At 38.9% G+C, this 20,795-nt stretch overlaps 1 protein-coding gene across 14 annotated transcripts in view; it reads right to left on the bottom strand.

Moving 5' to 3' along the window:
• Positions 1–4,579: 4,579 nt before the first annotated feature.
• rapgef6 (Rap guanine nucleotide exchange factor (GEF) 6) overlaps positions 4,580–20,795 on the bottom strand; it is a 133,030-nt gene continuing 116,814 nt past the window's right edge. For 11 of the 14 annotated variants that reach the window (XM_028031862.1, XM_028031868.1, XM_028031869.1 and 8 more), the window contains 10 exons: positions 20,152–20,275; positions 18,124–18,147; positions 16,283–16,503; positions 15,020–15,193; positions 14,781–14,927; positions 14,274–14,390; positions 12,662–12,917; positions 10,404–10,951; positions 9,249–9,566; positions 4,580–8,315 (listed from right to left, as the gene is read on the bottom strand). In XM_028031862.1, coding sequence (XP_027887663.1) covers positions 8,293–8,315; positions 9,249–9,566; positions 10,404–10,951; positions 12,662–12,917; positions 14,274–14,390; positions 14,781–14,927; positions 15,020–15,193; positions 16,283–16,503; positions 18,124–18,147; positions 20,152–20,275 — 1,952 coding nt within the window. In that variant the 3' untranslated portion in view covers positions 4,580–8,292. The remainder of the gene's footprint in view (positions 8,316–9,248; positions 9,567–10,403; positions 10,952–12,661; positions 12,918–14,273; positions 14,391–14,780; positions 14,928–15,019; positions 15,194–16,282; positions 16,504–18,123; positions 18,148–20,151; positions 20,276–20,795) is intronic. The other 3 variants (XM_028031870.1, XM_028031871.1, XM_028031866.1) reach the window with 1 other exon arrangement.

Raw genomic sequence — 20,795 nt, 5'->3', positions numbered from 1 at the left:
AGCAGGAGAGGACCTTAGTAATCAAAATGATTATTTTTGAATCTTTATCTCATAAAATATCAAGATTAAAATTATACAAATTATAAAATTATACCATAAGAGAAAGTAAAAAGATCTCACATAGTGTTGTAATTCTTGATGAAATCTGAGTATTGTAATAAAATACTGAGAGGAACTTCCTGATGTGTTAAACATTTATAAGTTGGGTGATTTGTGTTGAAGGTAATTCAGTTTTGGTAGAGACTGGGGCTGCAAGAAGCTCATAAAAGTGTCCAAAACACAGCAAAGTTAATTTCACACTAGATTCATTCATTCTTTTCTGACCATAAAGACTTTATGCTTTCATCTGACTTATTGTTCTCTGAACTGATTAATGTGGATGAAAAATGTAACAATTATGTCGCCTCATGACAGATCATGAAGGGTCGATCTGACAACTGAATGTCACAAAAAGGTAAAGTATTTGTGAACAAGACTTGCAGGATGACCTGGAGTCCTTGGAGCCTCGGGTTGCCTGTTATTTATCTGCAGACGTCACAGAAGAATGTGAGATTCAAGGACCTGATCTCCACCTTTTCTAAGCAGAGGGAACCTTGAGGACTGTGACAAATGGCTGGAGCGAATCTGAAACGTGTCACTGTGACGTTTGACGACCAGTGAAATGGTGCAGCAGGAAGCAGCATGTGCAGCAGATGTGCATGTTTCTAATGACATTCACATTTTTCTTGAAATTGAAGATGATGCGCTAACATTAAACATCTAATGTGAGGCTACAACTATGACTCTGATCGGTAAATATTGTGATCTAAAAACGCTTCTTTTGAAAATCTTTCTCAGACTTCTGCTTTCTCTCCTGCCGATAAATTGACAAGCAAAGCAACATCTCTCCGAAATAAACAGCCTTCTGTTGTGAGACCTTGTTGACATCTCACAGTCAACTGTAGCTGCTAATGAACCCGAATCTCACATTTATTTTTAATGGAACGGGAATAAAAAGAAGAAGGTAATTGATTTGAGCAGAAGGAATCATTGGCTTCATCTCGGTTTCATTCTGGTTTTTAAAAAGAGGCAGAAGTGAACAGAACTTGTAGTTAGTGGTTGGGCTCTAACTACCCAGCCACTGAACATAACTGAACCACTGCTCAGATGGAGCAACCGAAAAAAACAAAAACAAACTACAAACCACCAATAAGACCACTTCCTGTCTTCTTCTTCATGGCGAAGAAACTACGTTCACATACGGCAGCCTGAAGTGACCAAACTCCGATTTATTTATTTTTGCCTTCATGGGACACGTATCTTATCTTTTCGTGACGAGTGCGACTCGGTCCACTTGGATATTCGATACATATCTGATCTTGACTGCACAGCCAGGCGGCGTTCATCTCGTTCATCTCGTTCACCTCGTTCATCTCGTTCACCTCGTTCATCTCGTTCATCCGGCCGGAACGTCATCGATACTCGACAATCGTCACTTTTCTGTGCCCTGATACACGCAAGCGGGAAAAATAACAACTATGGCGGAATGGAATCAGGATTAAGTTGTTAATGTGTCGCTCCGGTCGGAAAACATCAAAATCGTAAGATACGCTCCACCAGTAGCATCTATGTTTACTTCCGCAAAGGCTGAGCACGTCTTCTTCTTCTTCTTCTTCTTCTTCTTGGAGGTTGGCAAAACACTAAGCTTTTGCGCCCTCTACTGGCCATGCGGGACACTTTCAGCTCGTTTTCAGTTCACACGGGAGATCACATACAAGTCGTATATATTTGGAAATGTGAACGATTTTACAAAAATCGGGTTTGGGTCGCTTAAGGCTGCAGTGTGAACGCAGCCAAAGTGTTTCTATTACAGTTTTATGGACTATATCTATTTAAATACAGCTGAAAACCACCTCATCCCAGAGCAAAACATTTTATGGAAAAACATGTTTTGTTTTTTTAAAATTAATGTTTCCATAAGCGAATTTATTTTTGTAATTTCAATTTGAGCAATTCTATGGTTAATGGAAACGCAGTCAGAGTAATGTCTTAGCTTGCTGAAGGGCCGTAGCATATTAATTAATATAAATTAATAGCATATTAATGAGTATTCACATGACAGAGAGAGAAATACTAAACTTAAAACCAGACATGGCAGTTTAATGAACCATTCTGCTTTTAGATTCTTGCATACATGGCAGCAAATGCACATAAACCCAAGGGCAGATATGCTGAGACTTTACAGGTGACGGAATATCTTTCCAAGCTGTTTTGCTTCACAAATTTTCATTTAGACAGGAATATGCTGAAAGCCAGCCCCCATGTGTGAGCACGCACCTCAGGAGCCAGTTTCCGTTTTCCCACCTCCTGCTCTCGGCTTCTGCTCCCGACAAAGTCACAACTTCAAAGTCAAAACAGCAGAAAGGTGAGATGCGCGCGCACACCGATGTGAATGCAGGTCGCACACATTACAACACCTCAGAGTCCCATTTCCTTTTTTCCCTGAGTTTCCTCTCCTGCCATGCAGGGGCTCCTTCACCCTTTGAGACATACTTTCAGCTGTGAGTTATTTCATTTTGTTTTAGAGAAATCCCACCTGGATCTGAGCTTTAACTTCTCTTGTCATCAGCCCATCGCCACTGACAAGATAATTAGTGAAACCTTTCCTCCCCACTTTCACTCAACAGTCAATTCAAACCATAAAGGAAAATATTTTAAACCTCATTTTGATTTAGTTAAGTATTCTTTCTTAATAAGAATGATTTGCTGACTTATCCCATGTTTTACATCCCAAGTATGAGACACAATCCAGATTTTTTTGTCCTGATCTATATCTTGAATAATACTGTATTTTAAATAAATTTCAGACCCAACAGGGATTAAATCTGAGTGCAAAACCAACAGAAACACAATTTTAGGCAAATCTTGAGCTTTGGTGGCTTTTAAACTGGAAATCATTTTATGTTTATTCCACCAACTTTAAGCCATAAATACTTTTCTTTTTTCCAGAAATTAGTTTTGGTCTCTGAAATGTACTCATATCTTTTACCTTTCTACATTTTTTACTGTATAAACATCAACTTTAATGTGACTTTTGTGATATTAGTTAAAAACAAAATAGCACATAAACTGGAAGAAACATTTCTTTTATTTTATTTTTTCAAAAATTTACAAGTGTTTGCATTTGTATGTATCCTTCTGTTTAATACCCATCAATAAAATAAAGTGCAACCAGTTACTTCTGTCTATACCAGACCACTAAGCTGCCCAAGGTAACTCTGGGGGAGCTACAGAGATCCTCAACTCGGGTGAATCGGTTCAGAGATTCACTCCAAAAATCTGGGACAGAAAGGAAACTATAATCAGTTAGTTTGGAAATAAAATTAGACCTTCTTGTGGTTGGTCAGCCCTTATGTGTGCATCCAAACACAGAGACTTCCTCTCACACGGGAAGGTCGATCAACCCGACTCTGGCAGTAAAAGTTTAATGAACAATAAAAAACGGGCCGACCTTGAGCGCTCCAGTTTGGATCAGAACTGATAAAGTGCTGAACAAAGCAATAGACGGGCAAAAAGAAATAAAAGTGGCATTAGAAGATATTTTCCACCTTATAAAGCAGAGGTGTCAAACTCATTTTCATTTTGGGCCAAATCAACATGGCGGATGCTCTTAAAGGGCCGGTTGTGCCAGAATGAATTGTCAAAACCTGCTAACAAAACTGTTAAAATATAAATAAATTGTTAAAATAATATTGAAAATCTTTTCAGTCCCTCCAGGATTTTACAATTGTTTTTGTGATTTTTTTTCAATGAAAATCAAAGTGTTTGCGGTACTAATTTAGGAATATTTATGCATATTAATTACCATATGGATTATAACTTCACATCAAGGCTGATGCAGCTGTAGAAGAAACACTGCCACCTGCAGTCGTTTAGGTCCAATGTTTTTCAACCTTTTTGCCAAAAATCTGCAATAAAATCACAATTATGTATTAGAGTAAAAAAGTTCAGGGATTTGTTCATTTTTGTGTGAATAATCTGCAAGAAACAGGAGGGACTGATTGATGTAATTTGGCAGTAAATATATAAAAACTGATTAGATTGATAAAATAACATTTAGGCACACAGTTCCAGTTATATTGATGCTTCTGTTCATGTGTCCTTTTAGAGTCTAGAGGGCCACATAAAAAGCTGCAAAGGGCCAGATTTGGCCCCCGGGCCTCGAGTTTGACACGTGTTTATTACAAGTGTTGAGATAAAAGCATCAACAAATAAACAACAAATTCAGTTTGAATAAACAGAAATCAATGATTCAAAATATTGCCTTCTTTTGATTGCTTGGATCAAAAATGTGTAAAAGTGAAAACTGATTTTTTCAAAAATAATGTGCAACATTAAATGATTGCAATATTAAATTTATAGGAACTGTAAATTATTTTGTAAATATTTCTTTCTCTGATTAGATTTAGTTTTCAGCTCCATCATGTCCAAAGTTCTGCTTTCTGAGGTCAAATTCAGCTGCAGAAACTATTTTAAAGATTATTTTAAACTTAACATTCAAGGATTTCAAAACATAAATAATAATAATAAAAACACCAACTGTCAGTTTAACATTTTATTCATAGTCCAAATTAATATCAGTAGACTCCGAGAAATAAAAGTTAATTGTTCCTTTTTTAAACATTCTTTTAAACAAAAATATAACAACTATTTACAATCACTTGTAAAAAATACATAAAAAGCAAACAAGCTAAATTCATGTTTGTCTTTCTAAAAGACATAAGTTACAACATCTATAGGTGTGAGCAGAAAAGCCAACATTTAGCCACAGACCGAGTTAATACCTGTACAGGATTGTGCAGCTCACTCTCCACATTTAAGCTTATTGTGCATTTCTGCTGTAATGCCAGAAGACGTTTCCACAAACACACACAAAACACACATCCACATCTCTCTTATTGCGTTCCGGGAAACAAAGAAACAGACAAAGGGCGAAATTATATTCTGAGGTTAGGGAATTGTTGTTTTTCTCGTTCTATTTTCAAAGAAACACAATCATGTGTTCAGATTGCTTTTTTAGAGAGGAAACAATAAAGCTGGGGCTTTTGATGACAAAAAAACACTAATTAGCATTTTTGAGTTCTAAGAATGTGTGGATTAAAATGAACAAAGGAGAAAAAAAACAGAAAAAAAACTGTATTTTACAATTTTTACTGAAGTAAAAATCAAGAAATTAACTTTTCAGCTCAAAGATTCAATAATATTCTAGAGACGCAAAGAGAAAATGGTTGTTTGATCGATTTAAACTTGAACAAGCTTAAACTGTTCAAAATGTAGGCCATTCCTGAATGAATGAAGCTTAAAGGCAGCATCAGCATGGAGCTTTTTAAAAGGAACTCACTGCAGGAGAGCGAGAGAGAGCAGGACTTCAATAAGAAAGCACATTGCAAAAACACTAAATCTTACCAAGTAACTTTAGTCTGTTTTTTTAGTGCAAATAGCTTAAGAAAAAACTAACCCATAAGTAAGCTTTCAGCAAGTTATACTATTATTTTGAGTCAATAATTCCTCCATATTATTTCACTTATGATATGGGATAAAATGTCTGTTATCAGTGAATTTATCTCCTAATGGAACTAGAACATTTTCATCAATATTAAGTATTTTTTGACTTAAAACAAGATCTTCTATTTTGGATTATCTCAGAGGATTATTTCCACTAGAAACTAGACTAAAATACTTAGAAATAGTTTGTGTTTTTGCAGTGCAGGTACAAGAAGATCAGAGTTGCTTTCTTTATTCGTTTGAACTTTAATCCTCCCTGTAATGGAACAAGCTGGATTTGGAAATCGAGACGTAAAGATTCACATGTTTTCGCAAAGCTAGTTCACTTATTTATTGTTTTATTTTAGAATATTATCAATACTTTGTTTAACAAAGACTGTTTTCATTATTTATTTATTTCAAAAGAAATCTGAAAAACTTTGCACAAAATTCTGTAATTTCTTTAACACTGATTTCAGTTTAAGAATACAAGTAAAGCAATTGTGCAAAACGTCAAAGTGACATTAAAGACAAAATACCAAGAGGTGAGGGCCAAAATAAAAGCTTTCAGGCAAGCAGAGAGAGCAGGCAGGTAGAAAGTTTTATGTTTAGCTGAATGTGGAATTAGAGCGAGGATTCTTCGCTTCAGTTCAGACATATTGGCAACAAAAAGCTCCTTTCAGCGTCGGCAGTTTGCATCAACTCGCCTCGTGTCACCAAGGCAGGAGCCTTCAAAGCACAACTGCAACTACAGACGTTTTGTGTTGGAAATAATGTGAGAGCAGCGGAGCACCGAGCGACTCAAATAAAAAAGAAAACCTGTTCTGATCCCAAACACACACACACACACACGCACACACACACCCACACCCACACCCACACACACACACAGCTACATCCTCCCGAAACTCAGCAGCAATTACACTCAAAGATCCAAAGTTTCAGCAAACAGCATCAAAACGGGGAGAACGGGTCAAAAAAATGACAAGAACCAAAACTAATTCCTTTAAACTCCAAAACTTTCAACAAAAATATTCAAAAATATCCTCTCTGCACATTTATACAGACTCAGTTTACATTAAATTATGGTAAAGGAACAGCAAAAATATATATGTACAAATTTATATATCTGCTGTGAGTATCCATATATACTTATATATATTAGCAGTGATCATTTCAAGTCTTCGTGTGGCAAAAGCAAATTACAGGAAGCAAACAGAACAGAGACGGAGGGAGGGAACGAGAAAAAGAGATTCCAGTTAAAAACTCAAAAAAATGATTTCTGTACAAATCTGCTCCTGCTTTCAAAACAAATCTTCCAGCGTTTTCTTTAAATATTTTACAAAATACACATATTGTGGAAGATGTAAGCCAGGCAGACTGCAGAGGGTTCAGTTGTAAATTTGTTTATAATGCAGCATTATTTTTTTGCTGACGCAGCATTATTTTGTAGCTCTTCTCACCCAGACGAGGTGCAACAGAGAAGCTCGTAACTCCAGACAACCAGTAAACACTGCAAACAAAACACACACGCCTCCACGTAAACACTGTCCTTTTGGCCTGGTGTGTGTGTGTGTGTGTGTCTGTTAATTTATCATTTTATTACAGCGGCTGCAATAAATTGAGGGTTTTTTACTCTGCGGGAGGCAGCGAGGCATTTGTTCTTCAGCTCATTAAACCGAGTTATAATCCAGGTTTTATAGAACCAGCAGGAAGCAGTGACACACAACGAGGAGGCGAAAGTGACGCAACGTTTCAGAACGGGACGGTAAGTGCTACGCAGACATCAGAGATTTTCTCTTTTTCCACCTTTTGAAAAATATTCATCAGTGCCTTTTAGGTTTTAACGATTAGAAAACTATGGATTCTTTTTCTTTTGCGTTCCCTCACAATAATTCACTAGTCAGCATAAATTAATACTGAACGTCTTTCTGCTATTATAAGGTTTCTGTTCATTAATATCTCGTTTTTGAGATATCTGAAGTCCTATATCTTTTTATTTAGGATAAAAATCCATCACCAACATCCGAGTAAAATACAAAAGATCTCTTTCCATTTCTGGAAACTATTTCTGTCTATATCTATTATTTCAAAGACACCTGACAGTTTTGATAGATTTTTTTGTGTTTGTAGTCCGAAATGTTACGAATCATTTCCATGTGCAGGAACATCTAAGATACAAACAAATGTAAACATGCAGTTAATAAATCGATTTTCAATCAGATTTATGCACCAAATAGTTCAGAATGTATAAACACGTTTTCTTTAAATGTGCATCTGTGCAATTTTAAATAGGGGCTGTGTGTAAAACAGAGCAGACTGTTTTTGCTAACTTATTGCGAGGGAACGCAAAAAAAAAAAAAATCTTAAAACACTTAAAACTCTCTGAATCATTTGTTTTGAGAGCTGTGAATCTTCATAATTTACATTCAAGTTAAAAAGAATGAAACCAAGGAGTTCACATTTGCAAGCTCAGAAATCCAGCAGATTAAAGCAAAACGTCAAGTTAAAGCAAAGACGACAAAACGTGCAGCGGAGTGAGCCTGGAGAGCGAATGGAGGTACGGCGGTCCGGTTTTCCAGCGAGGCATAAATGTCGTCTCTCTGTCCTTCTGTTGCTAAAAGTCTGTCTCCTGCGATGCCATCGCCTCTTCCAGCTTTGTTCAGAAGTTCTCATTTTAAAAAAAGTCTCTAAAATCTCTGATTTGTGAAACGGGTCCATGAAAGTCCAGAGGTGTAGAGGTCAGATGATGACCCCAGGCTGATGAGTTCACACCGCCGACACCTGTTCATCTGGAACAGAGTAGATGGGACAACATTTCACTTTTTTTAGTGCAACTCTAAAACAAAGAAGCAAACAGACAAAATCATCAACTAAATATGAAAAATACAGGAATACTTTAAATGAGTTTGGATAAACATGAATGTTTCAGCATTTGGGCCAAAAGAACCCGACCTAAAAACAAAGTGGACCAATATTTACAACGATCTGATGTTTGTGTTTTCTGCATTTTTTATTTTTTATTGTTGAAAGGGATTTTTAGGACTACAGTACGTCGAAAGGCCACTGTAGATTGAAAAAAGGAGAAAATTTCCTTCCTCCTCAGAAATGTTCTCATTAAAAACAGAAATTTTCTCTCAGAAATATTCTAGAAAAATTTTCATTTGAAAATCAGAATTTTTTTCTGTAGAAAATGTTTGATATTAATCTAAAATTAAATTTTTTTTCTAACAAATTTCCTTGTAATTTTCTGAGATCGCTCTCAAATGTTCTGAGGTTTTTGGCAGAAATGTCAACGTTTTTTTCCTCTACAGTGGTTCTAATTCGCAGTAGTAAATTTAGATGATTTTCAGTTTCTCAATTGAATTTATTTCCAGTCATAATAACAGGATTTTGGTCACTTTTACTCATAGTTTCAGTTGTATATGGTTTTAATTTCCTTTTATTTATTATTTTGGTGACTGTGTGAAGTGTTCTTTACAAAATTGCATTAATTATTATGCCAATATTACTTGGAAATGGTTTCAAATCAACAAAATTACCATTTATTGCATAAACAATAATGCAATAATGTTTGACGTTTCATTATACTTTACTTTTACATTTGGAGAAGTGAATCGGTCCTCAGTTGTTGGTTCCACTCAAATTTAAATGAATAAAAATGGGAGAATAAGAAATGATGGTTTCTGGTTGTCGGAGGGAAGCGAAGCAGGACTGAGACGTACCGTCCTCGCTGTCAGCCAGGTCCTGCGCTGGGGGGACGGCGCTGGGCGGTCTGGACTGGCCCTGAATGGGGCTGGCCGTTCGGAGGTGAAGCCTCCGCGCCTCGACCAGCCCGGGGCTCTGCAGGAGCTTGCTCCTCTGCAGGGCCACGCTGTAGTCTGGAGGCCTGAGGTGAGGAGGTCGGGGGGCGGGAGACCCCGGCCCGCCGGCTACTCCGTCTGCGACCCCGAGGTCGCCCAGAGCCAGACCCTGGTAGCCTGGAGGGGTGGGAGGGGGAGCTCGGTAACGCTCGTCCTTAGTGGGGGACGTGACACAGTACACTGGATGGATGTGAAGGTGGAAATAAAAGGAGGATGGAGGAAAAGAAGGATGTGATGTACAGAAAACAAAAGGGGGAAAAAATGGAAAAATTAAATAAACTTCATGAACACAACATGCAAAACATGGAAAATTAAAGGGGCAGTATTATGTTTCCCAGCTCGATCGAGTAACTACGTTAACTTTAGTTATAAAAATGCTACATGAATCAAATATGATATTTATGAAATTAAAATAGGGCCTCTGTCTCTTTAAAAACTCCTGGTCTTTGTGAGACTCCGCCTTCAGGAAGTCGACACAACACGGCTCCTCTGTGAACCAGCAGCTCCACCAGGCCTTTGCTAATTGCTGCTGGCTAGTCTGAAGGAGCTGAGTGCCCAGAAGTTTGGAAATTGCAGCTCTGAGGAGGAGCTTCGCCTCGAAGGCGGGGCTAAGTCCACCCAGGCGTTCTGAACAGCTGATTGGTTGTCATGGAGACTAAAGGATTTCTCAGACATTCATGGTAGAATCAAAGCAACACTCCAGGTTTGTTTTTGATGAAGTACAAACGTTTTAACATGATGAAAAAAATAATACTGCCCTTTAACAGAAAAACATAAAACTAATAAGACGGATGACGGCATTGCAAAAACAAATCCCTAAACTGAAACGGGTGATGGTGTGTTTGTAGATTTAATTAGAAAAAAATCAAATCAGCCTACTGGCTAATATATATACATATATTTCATTTTCTTATATAAATAAATCTTTTCTGCTTGTTGTGTTTTGATTTTCCTCCTGGACAGACGGACACGCATGCAGGAGAGGAGGTGAGCGTGAGCGCCGCTCGGCTCCCTCACCTATCAGGCCCTTCTCTGTGCTCGACGTCACCGTTTTGTACGAGGCGTCTGCGCTTTGCCCTCCTTCCTCGTTGGCCGGCGAGGAAGGAAACTCCGAGGCGTTTCGCCGCTTTATCGTTCCGTAATTCCCCTCGTAGTTGTCCGACAGGGAGCCCGACGACGTCCGGCTCTCCCGCACCGCGACGCTCAGATCTGAGCTGGAGTCTCTGATGTGGCGCCCGGCGGCGGTGTCGCCGGCCCACGACTGCCCGGCGGCGTCCGCCTCAGCTGTCGTCCGGCCCAGCGCCGGGAGTTTGAAGCCGCTCAGGTGCGTGTGGGGGAGGGAGAGCGGGTGGCCGTGGATGCCGTGGTCCCAGGGCCGGCAGGACGAGGCGGGGAGGATTTGGAAGGATTCGTGAGAGTTGGAGGAACAGGAAGTCCAGCTGCCGCGGCCGCTGTCCACCACCGAGTCCAGAGACAGGGAGGCGTGGTCCGGAGTCAGCTCCTCCGTGGAGAGGGAGGAGGTGAAAGGTCGCGCTGCATGTCCTCCTCGAGCCACAACTGAAGAGCTGATAGACAGAAGGAGAAGAAGAGATGAAATGTTTCACTTTCTGTTTCCTCTTCATGTCACAATACATTTTTTAATACCTTGATAATAATATCAAGGTATTAATATTCCACATTTACAAATTGTTAAGATTGAAAAAAGCTCGTTGTTTTTCTGCTAATCTCAAAAATTACATTTAAGTGACTCATTTAAATGAATTTGATCAAACTGGGAGTTCTGGTTACCAGTTGATAAAAGACGCACATCGCCCTCTGTTGACGAAGGAATAAAGGCTGAAGGATAAACTATAATTTACTAAAGAGAAAGTTGACCAAACAGAAATCTGTCTGATAAATAATGCAGGAAAAGATTCCTTTCAATGATCCTTTTCCAGACCAGCTGTTTGATTCACTGACTGTATTTTACAGGACAAACCAGACAGTCAATGAAACCGAGCCGGATTTCATAAAACGATGCTCCAAAGCAAGGCTGCCAGGGTAATATAATATCAGAGAAGTAGATATTTCACTTTTCTCTTTATGAGACAGAATGGCCTGATTATGGACAGACAATAAAGAAGCGGCGTTGTTTACTCAGCCAGATTAAAAAGCCGACAGTTTGTCCTGGATAGAAGCAGGAGAGAGAAGAGCAGTAAAACAAGGGATGCTAATAAACAGGTGTTATTTTTTTATCACTTCCAGTTCTTGGAGTTTTTAATGAGGATGGGTGTAAATGGAAGCAGCTGGGGGAAGAAAACAGGGAGTGGCGAATGGCAGCAGATGGTCTACAGGTGGATGTTTTGTGCAAAAGTTTGAGGTGAATAAAGAAGAAGAGTCAAAAAGTTGAGTTTAGTTAAAAGTAATTTAAAACAGCAGACAGTATTCACATCCCTTGATCTTTTCTACATTTTTTAAAAGTAGTTATATCTGCCAACGTCAACACCTTTTATTGCAATTTTATTTGAATAACCAGGAAAATCCAGCCTTGCTTTCTACGATATCCCTAATAAGAGATAAGCAACAAATGTTTTCCTCTTTTCTGAGCCCCTTATTGGGCTGGAGAGAAAACTGCATACATCTGTGGCTAACCGAAGCTACAAGCTAACCCTAAGCTACAGTACGGTGGGGGGGGGATCATGCTATGGGAATGTTTTCTTGAATAAGAACAAAGTTTAAATGGATGGCGGTAAATACAAGACAATTATGGAAGAAAACCTGGCAACCAGGATAACAACCTTAAATATACAGAAAGAGCTCCATTGCTGTGATCTCAATAAAAAATACCAATGCTAGAATGGTCCAGTCAAAGCCCAGATGTAAAAAAAAAACATTATAAAAAAATATAGGGGAAAAAATATGATTATTGTTGCTCAGACACTTTAATCTATTTTGTAAAAACAAAAAAGAGCAAAGTTACAAACTAACATAAATAAATATACAAGCTGTTTTATGTAAAATCATCACCAAACTTTCTGCTGTAACATGGAAAAGTGTCAAAAGGTTCAAAGGACATAAAACGCAGCATTTGATTCTTAAAAGGTTTATAACAATATAAAAACCCATTTTTCTATTAAATGTCCTGTTTTCTGGATCAGGTTTAAACCCTGACGGGATTCCTCTAAAATCTAAATCCCATTCATCTCATTATGGCGTCCGCTCTCCAGGCGCTCCTTTCAACCTCAGATAATTAAGCAGACAGATTAGATCAAATGAACTGAACTAGAGCCAATTACCTTGTGCTGGGCTGGCTGTAATCAGCAGTTAAGTGTGCATTTAACGCCGCTGTGCCCTCAGCGACCACAGCAGCCGTGGCGGCCGTAGCATTAGCAGCGACGGTGGCGGCGGTACCGGAACCGGCCCGGTTACAGCGGTCGTCCGGTCCGGAGGCCTGCGCCGAGTCCACAGAGCAGATACTGGAGCGGGACGAGATCTCGCTGTGACTGGAGTCCGACAGGTTGTCCGATCTGGCAGAAGGGAGGAGGGGGCAACCTGAAGACGGAGGACAGTCTGGATGAAACGACTGGAAGCGAATCAAAAACCGCGAATGATGTTTGTTCTGTACACTACCTGCAGTTCGACCAAACCTCCATTCATCCACTTAAAACTAACTGTCATTTAAAATGATTGTGAAACAAGTTTGAACTCATAGTTTCAACATTTTATCACAAGAACCTGCAGAACTCAGTGACACGTAAATGAACAGATTGCTGGTCACATACAAACCTGAGACGAATCTCGTTTTGTTCAAGTTTGTTTCTAAAAGAACAGTCTGTTTAGTGGTGAATGTTTTTCGGTTCATGGCAGAATTAATGTTTCAACTTTAACCGAAGAAGAAACGACAAACTGGCTGGAGATCAGAAACACTGAAAAACTCAAATAGACAATCTTTTCTGGTCAGTGAACGAACCACAGACGGCAAAAACACTAAATCTTTTGTTTTTGTCTAGTTTGTAGCGCAAATATGTAAGTACACTCAAAATAAGAAAAACTAACTCACAAGTAAGTTTTCAACAAGAAATAGAAGCTTGTTTTAAGTCAGTAATTCCTAAATATTGATGAAAAAATTCTAGTTACTTTGGCAGATTATTGAACTTAAAACAAGACATCAATGTTAAAAGTTAAATAATCTGCCAATGTAACTTCCTGAAACTCACTGAAACGTCTTATTTCTGGAGAACCAAGATATCTGCACTAAAAACTAAACAAAAATACTTGGAAAGATTTTGTGTTTTTGCAGTGTGGAATCGTTTTCCATCTCTCGTTACTGAATCACTCATACATCATTTTTATGAAACATTTGGAGGCATCCTGTGACACTAATCTCCTGGCGCTGTCTGTCTGTCTGTCTGTCTGCGGATCAGATGGTTTTCCTCCTGCTGTGTCGGTCTCGGCACAGCCAGAGGAACGGGTTGGGGCTGACCGATCTCCTGACTCTCTGCTCTGTCTGTCCTTCAGCCTCCTGCTGAGCTGCGGAGGACAAAGTCTCTCCAGAAGCTTCCTCGCTCTTTGGCAGCGGCCTCTCTCTGGACTGACTCCTCTCTCTCAGCACCCTGAAAGGAGACAACAGTCTCGCCCTGATGGGTGTCCTGACACCAGCGTGGGGAAGAGGAGGAGACCCGCGGTGAACCGTGGGGTCCTCCCTCTGCGTCTCTGGGGTTTCTGATCTCCTGGGTAACACCTGCCCTGCCTCTGCCTCCGGTTTCCTCTGCTGCCTGGATCTTCCTCTCCTCGGTTCTTCCTGACCTGCCTCTGCCTCGTCCTCACTCTGTCCCTCTCTGTTCCTGCTGCTCTCTCGGCTATGCTGATTGGTCATCTGCAGGATCCTCTTGTGGAGAAGGGCCCCACCTATGCCGTAGCTGCGCAGACTGATGGTGCCCGTCTTTGTGCTGGCGTCGCTGGTCAGCGACGACGAGGATCCCGATAAGTTCATCTGGCTGGAGTTCTGCGATTTTGCGGCGCCGCCTAGTGGCAGAAGAAATCAAAGCGACGGAAAGGAGAACGTGAAAAAAATCCTGAACCCTGAACTAAACGTACTTGGTAAGATTTTGTGTTTTTGCAGTGTGATCCTGTAAATAACACCTGTTATGAACATGAAGGAGTCTTCATAAATATATACAACTGTTGTCATGACATGATAAATAATAGCACTTTTAATGCAAAGTTGCACTAAAAGTCCATTAAAAGTATCTACTTTGCAATAAAAGTGTCATTACTTACCAAATACTTAATGACAAAAGACGTATATATTTATGAAGACTCCTTCGTGTTCAGTATTATGTCATGTTTGTCATGTCAGTGTTTAAATGAAGTGTAACCAAAGTTTTCCAGAGTCATTGGAGAAATGTTGCGTACCTTTGCGTGGCGAGCCCTGAGGCGACACTGTGGGGCTGGAGTGGAGCGACGACACCATGGAAACGGTGTCATCAGACGGTCTCTTGGCGCTCCACTCATCTGACGAGTTCACTGAAGGTTTCTTCACCACCTGCGGAGAATTTGAATCTAACGGAAAGAAAAAATAAGATCATTGCTTGCTTCATACAAAAATGTATGAAGCAAGAAGAATCGGTGAAGTTTGGCGGAGGAGAACTCACTGGGGGTGCCGATGTCCTTGGTGGCGCTCTTCTTCCTCAGAGGGTTCAGAGGCACCTGGACCTGCAGGACTTGTGACACCCTGTTCTGAGTTTTCCCTGAAGGTAACGTCGCCCTGAGGGACACCGGAGACATGTCCGACTTGTTTGCTCGCCTCTCGCTCAGGTTTTTGCCCACTGAAAACAAAGACAGTTAATGAGTAAATGTACATTTACAAACTCTGTCACACACTGCAACCAGTTTCTGGAGCAAAGATCTTAAAACAAGACAAAACTTACAATTAACATTTCAGAAAGATATAGGAGCTAATTTTAAATTAATGATTCCTTAATATTGGTGAAAAGGTTCTAGTTCCATTGACAGATTATTTCACTAATAATAAGATATTTTCCCCAAGTATGTTATTATTTTCATATGACTGTCTAGAAACTGTATTTTTAATCCATAACTTTCTGTTTCTCTGGGGTATTTATATGATGCGACACAAACCAACATTTCTTTATCCACAAAAATAATTCAGCGACTTGAACTGCAGTAAACAAAAACATATTTACGTTTATCTGGTTTAGAGATGAATTTTTAGACATTTTTACCAGCTGCATCATTAGATGCAGATTGTGTTTGTCATGTTATTGTTGCAGGATATGAGGAAACACGCTAGGTGGCAGCGTGAGCGAATATTAAGCAACGGTCAATGAAAATATATTTAATTTTCTGGGAAACAGTCGAGCTTTAAGTTCACACTAATTCATGTTGAGATACAAACAACTTTTCTTCTTTAACTTTCAGTTTAATGAGACAAAACACAAAACTTCAGACCAGAATTAGAAACAAAAATAAAAGCAGAAATATATATTTTTTGTCTTTTCCTTTCACATGCATCTCTAAAATAGAGAGAGTGGACAAACCATGTTTAAGAAAAAATATATATGTGTATATTCTGACAAAAATGTATAAGAAAAAGTAAAAATCAAAAAATATATTTTTTACCACAATGCATATTAAATACATTATTTAAAATCAATTAAAAATAATTAATTTATTATTTTTAATTAATTAAAAATATTTTTTTACAATTATTTTAAAAAATGTTTTTTCATTAATTAGCAATTAATAATAAATTTCCACCTTTTAGCTCATTAAGTTTTAGTGAATTAAAAATGAATTATTATTAATTATGTCAGTTTTGATCCTCCACAGTTTATACTAATAATGTAGAAACATTTAGTTTAAATCTAATTCAGTCTGACTCCTGTTTAACTCACATGTGTTGTAAGACGGTTCACACTGCAGGGACATGATTTGGTGTTTGTCCTCATCCGTCTCCACCGTCAGGTTCGACAGGTACTGCTTCACCTTCCGGGCCATCTGAGCGTCTTCGTAAAGCTTTTTGGCGTTCAGGAGGGAGCTGCGGCGCACGCGCTTCTTATGGGCTCCACCCTGAACGTCCAGGATGTTGGAGTTGGTGCTGCCTTGACTCAAAGACCTGATAGAGGAGATGGAGGGAAAGAAAATGAATGGAAAAAGATTTCAATTGGAGAGGATTCAGAGGATAAAGAAAGAGAAGAAAGAGAGAGGCAGAAAAGAAAGAGGCAAAATAATAAAATCACTCTGAGTTTAAACAGAAAAACACTTCAGTAAAATCTGAAAATCTGTTTTGTAGCACAGCAGTTTAAAACGGGACCATGCAACTGGGGAGGGACAGCGCCCCCTTATGCGCCATGCTAACAGTGCAGGACAGCGGGACATTCTGTCCGATGGAGGCAAAAAGGGTTAGGAAACACAAGATGCAGATGTGGAGATGCAAACACAAACCAGAGTCAAATAGTATTTGCAAATGCTTGAAACAGTTTATTTTACTTCCCATTTTTACCAACAGCTGGCAGAGAAACTGGTTTGGTGACTAATTTGCTGATGTGGAGATGAGAAACATCAAGATTCTTGGAGTATTTTCCACTTTTTCTTTTGGACTTAAGGACTAGGAGTTTCTATCTAATGAGCTTCCTTTTGGGCAAAATCAAAAAACTTCAAATTGTGAATATGATAGAAAATTACTTATTCACAAATAAAGTCTAAAAGGTGTGCCACATATTTGTATTAAACCTAATACTGGACAATACATCAGTAACAATATCGATCAATATCAGTAGCTAATACGCTTGATCAAATACTCAATAAGCAACTAGCAACTCACTCACTCTTTGGTTACTTAGCAACAAGGTAACCAAGCAACAGTTACCTAGCAACAGTCTGTTGAGTAACTTGCGCAGCAGCAGTTTCAGGTTTATAAGGTTCCTTATAACTGCTTAAAAATAAAAAACTGCCTAAAAATAAAAAATGAGAAAAGTCTGAATAACAGAGGAAAGGTCATGCAACCAGACTGGCATCATTTTAGATATTCAAAACAAAAACCTAACCAATAATTATTGATATGAGTTTAATTCCAGCAGCACATCTTTGTCTAGAGACTAAAAATTTTGTCTAATTTTTTTTGTAGAAATTGCTAAAACTCAGTCAGATTGAATGGAAAACATCAGTGAACATCAATTTTTAGTTCATTTTAAAACAAGAAGTATGGAAGATAAGAGAAATTCATAAAAAGAAATTTATAAACCATATTTGGAGATTTTAGTTTTTTGTTTATCAAATTAAATTCAAATAAAATGCAATGAATTTTATGGCTCTAATATGAACAAGAACTTTGAATCAGCCTGTAAGGTCGAACTTCAGGACAAGATTTTCAGAATAAAATACTAACCTAACGTCTGACATCTTAAACAAATGACACATTTCAGGGTTTGCAATGATGTGAGGAAGACTTTGGTGGATATGACTGCATTAGAATATGCAACCAGTTATGCATCATAACACATTTAAAAAGCACCATTACAAGCTACTATCTGACTTCAGAGTCTTATGAACATGGCAGATAATTAATGGGTGATCAATGGATTCAGTGGATGAGCACTGAAAATGCAAATGGGGAGGTTAATCACACAGACACACAGAAAAAGGGACACATGCAGAGTTTTATGCAGGGTGGACAACATTTCAGCCGGTCCAGGCTGGAACTGGATTAAAAAGTGGAAACCGGGCCACAACTTACCCTAAACTCTTCCACCTCTTCTTCCTGCAAGCAAGAGGCGTGAAGATTGAAGCGTGACTTAAAGACAAGTTTAACGATTTGGGGAGGAGTGGAAGAGGAGACGAGACTTATGTAGACTTCATGCCAGCACAACAAACAGGAAATGACTGGAGATGGGAGGACACCACATGTGGGACATTCTCCCCTCATCAACCCAAAAAGTGTGTTTTAATCTTTTAATTTATAGAATTTATTGACAGGACTTCCTGAACGTGTAGTAAGAGGGGAGTGTCTGCAGGGGGCAGTCATGCACCGCACCAGTGACAGACGCACAACAAACTGAGTGATACCAGCTACACGCAGCAGCTGTCATCAATTCCACCTCCACTTCCAATCTGCATGATATTCCAGTTAACAACTGCAACCCAAACATGACCAGGACAGGAAGTGAAGGGAATTGATTGGACGAGACGCTGAGCGTGCGCCTGATCCCACAGCTGAGGGATCCAGGTTGGCTGGAGGATGTATGGTAGCCGTGCTTCCCTTTTTGCCAACATTTTTTCTGTTTTTAGGATTCAGAAGTAAACCTAACATCTTCCTTCACACTTCAACACTCTGAGGATTTTTCCTCCAGTCTGATAGTAAACAGGAGGAAGAGCCAGTTTAAAAGATAAACAAGCTGAAACCTGCAGGATGCAACTTTTTCACTATGTTGTGACAGAATATGAGTCTGGAAAAACGGAACTCCTATTATTTCTGTAAGTGCTAACTAGAAACAACCAATCAGAGCCAGGAGGCGGGTCTTAGCGCTGTCAATCAATCCTCTCCCTCCTCCTCTTGCTCTATGCTACACTGCAGGTAACACAAAGATATTATTTTTTCATAAATTGGGCTAAATATAGCAAGCGTTTTGAAAAAAATGACCCAAATCCTGATCTTATTACTGAAAATAAATTAATTCAAGAGAAACTCAAAACTAGATGTCTTTTTAATATTATGGCCACTGTTGAGAAAAGAAAAACGTAGTACATTTATGCCAAAAAACTTTGAGTAATCACAGAAATTTTCTACAAATATTTTTTCTACAAAATACCTCAAAAATATCTGAATTAGATTTTTTTTATTGAAAAGTCAAAAATTTTCAAAAAAATGTTGGAAATGAAAAGAAAGTCAAATTATTTTTGAAAAGTTTGAAAAAACAATGTTTGAAAAATTTTCTAGGAAATTTTCACATTTTCTACAAAATTTCTGAATTTTTGGTGGAAATTTTTTCCTTTTTTAAATCTGCAATAGCCCCAATACACAGTCATAAAAATCTGTTTCAACTTTTGGCTCGACAAAAAATATCGAGGGGCGTGCCGTGGTGGCGTAGCGGTTAGCGCGACCCTTATTTGGAGGCCTTCAGTCCTCGACGCGGCCGTCACGGGTTCGACTCCCGGACCCGACGACATTTGCCGCATGTCTTCCCCTCTCTTCTTCCCCGTTTCCTGTCAGCCTGCTGTCATATAAGGGACACTAGAGCCCACAAAAGACCCTGGAGGGGTAAAAAAAAAAAATATCGAGCGACTTTAATTGCTTGATTTTGTTTTGTTTTGTTTCTTTTGGCCTGCCATTTTTTTAAGTCTACAATTTTGGCCCATGTGACGGCAGACAAACAGTTTTCCATAACGATGAGTTGTTTCTCAATTATTAGCATATTTGGCAATCCATGTACGAGGTTGATTGACAGCGCTAAGACCCACCCCCTTGCTGTGATTGGTTGTTTTTGGTGCATTTCTTCAGACAGCAATAGTAGCTCAGGGAGGAAAAGGATCTTTTCACAGATTATATAAAACATCTTATTTATAAAAGTTACATAAAGCAGCTTTGAAGGAATCTCTAGATTTTCAATAAAACCCACAATTTGGCTGATTATGTTTGTAAGTTAACAACAGATTGAATAAAATCTGACTCACCTAAATCGCTCTTAAGATCTGAAAACTGGCCCCAACAACATTGAAGCTAAATAGAAAGAAGTAACAGCAGGATGATGAATAAATGGTAACTAACCTCTGTCTGAACATGAGGGCGGGGTCCATGTTGGCCGAGGTCATCCGCACCACATGTCTGATCTCCTTCGCGATCATCCTCAGCTTCTCAAAGTTCACAAGGCCGTCAACGTTGGAGTCGTTGCCTGGGAGGAAACAGGTGAATGTACACACACACACACACACCCCCACACCCCCCCCCACACACACACACACACACACACCGACAAGCAAACCAATTTAACTCGCAGTGAGCTGTCAGCGTTTTATGAAACATTCATATTCTGGGATTCTTGAAACATAAAAGAAAAGAGAATCTCTAGTCATTGTTCCAGGAGGTTTCTATTTTTAACACGTGTTTTTGGAAGGCAATATTTACTTTTGAAACTTTCACAATTAAGGAAACTTTCTGTTTTAGCAGAAAATGTCAGACAGTGAAAGTTTTTCTAACCTGACTTTGACCTGGTAGCTTACTAATATCTGAAGGGGAAGCAGAAGCAGGATCAATGTAGCCTAAGTTTGACTTTATGCTGAACAGGTAATGGAGCAAAATGACTATTAAACCTATTTTTGTTTATTTAGAACTAACTCTGTACAACTTCCTATTTTAATAGTATAAACACAAAATAAACCTTATATTTGCACCAATGTGCACAATGGAAACTG

The sequence above is a fragment of the Xiphophorus couchianus genome, chromosome 11 (genome assembly GCF_001444195.1).
Source record: "Xiphophorus couchianus chromosome 11, X_couchianus-1.0, whole genome shotgun sequence".
Classification (NCBI taxonomy): domain Eukaryota; kingdom Metazoa; phylum Chordata; class Actinopteri; order Cyprinodontiformes; family Poeciliidae; genus Xiphophorus; species Xiphophorus couchianus.
The sequence above is the reverse complement of the archived record's forward strand: the minus strand, read 5'-3'. Positions and strand labels throughout refer to the sequence as shown.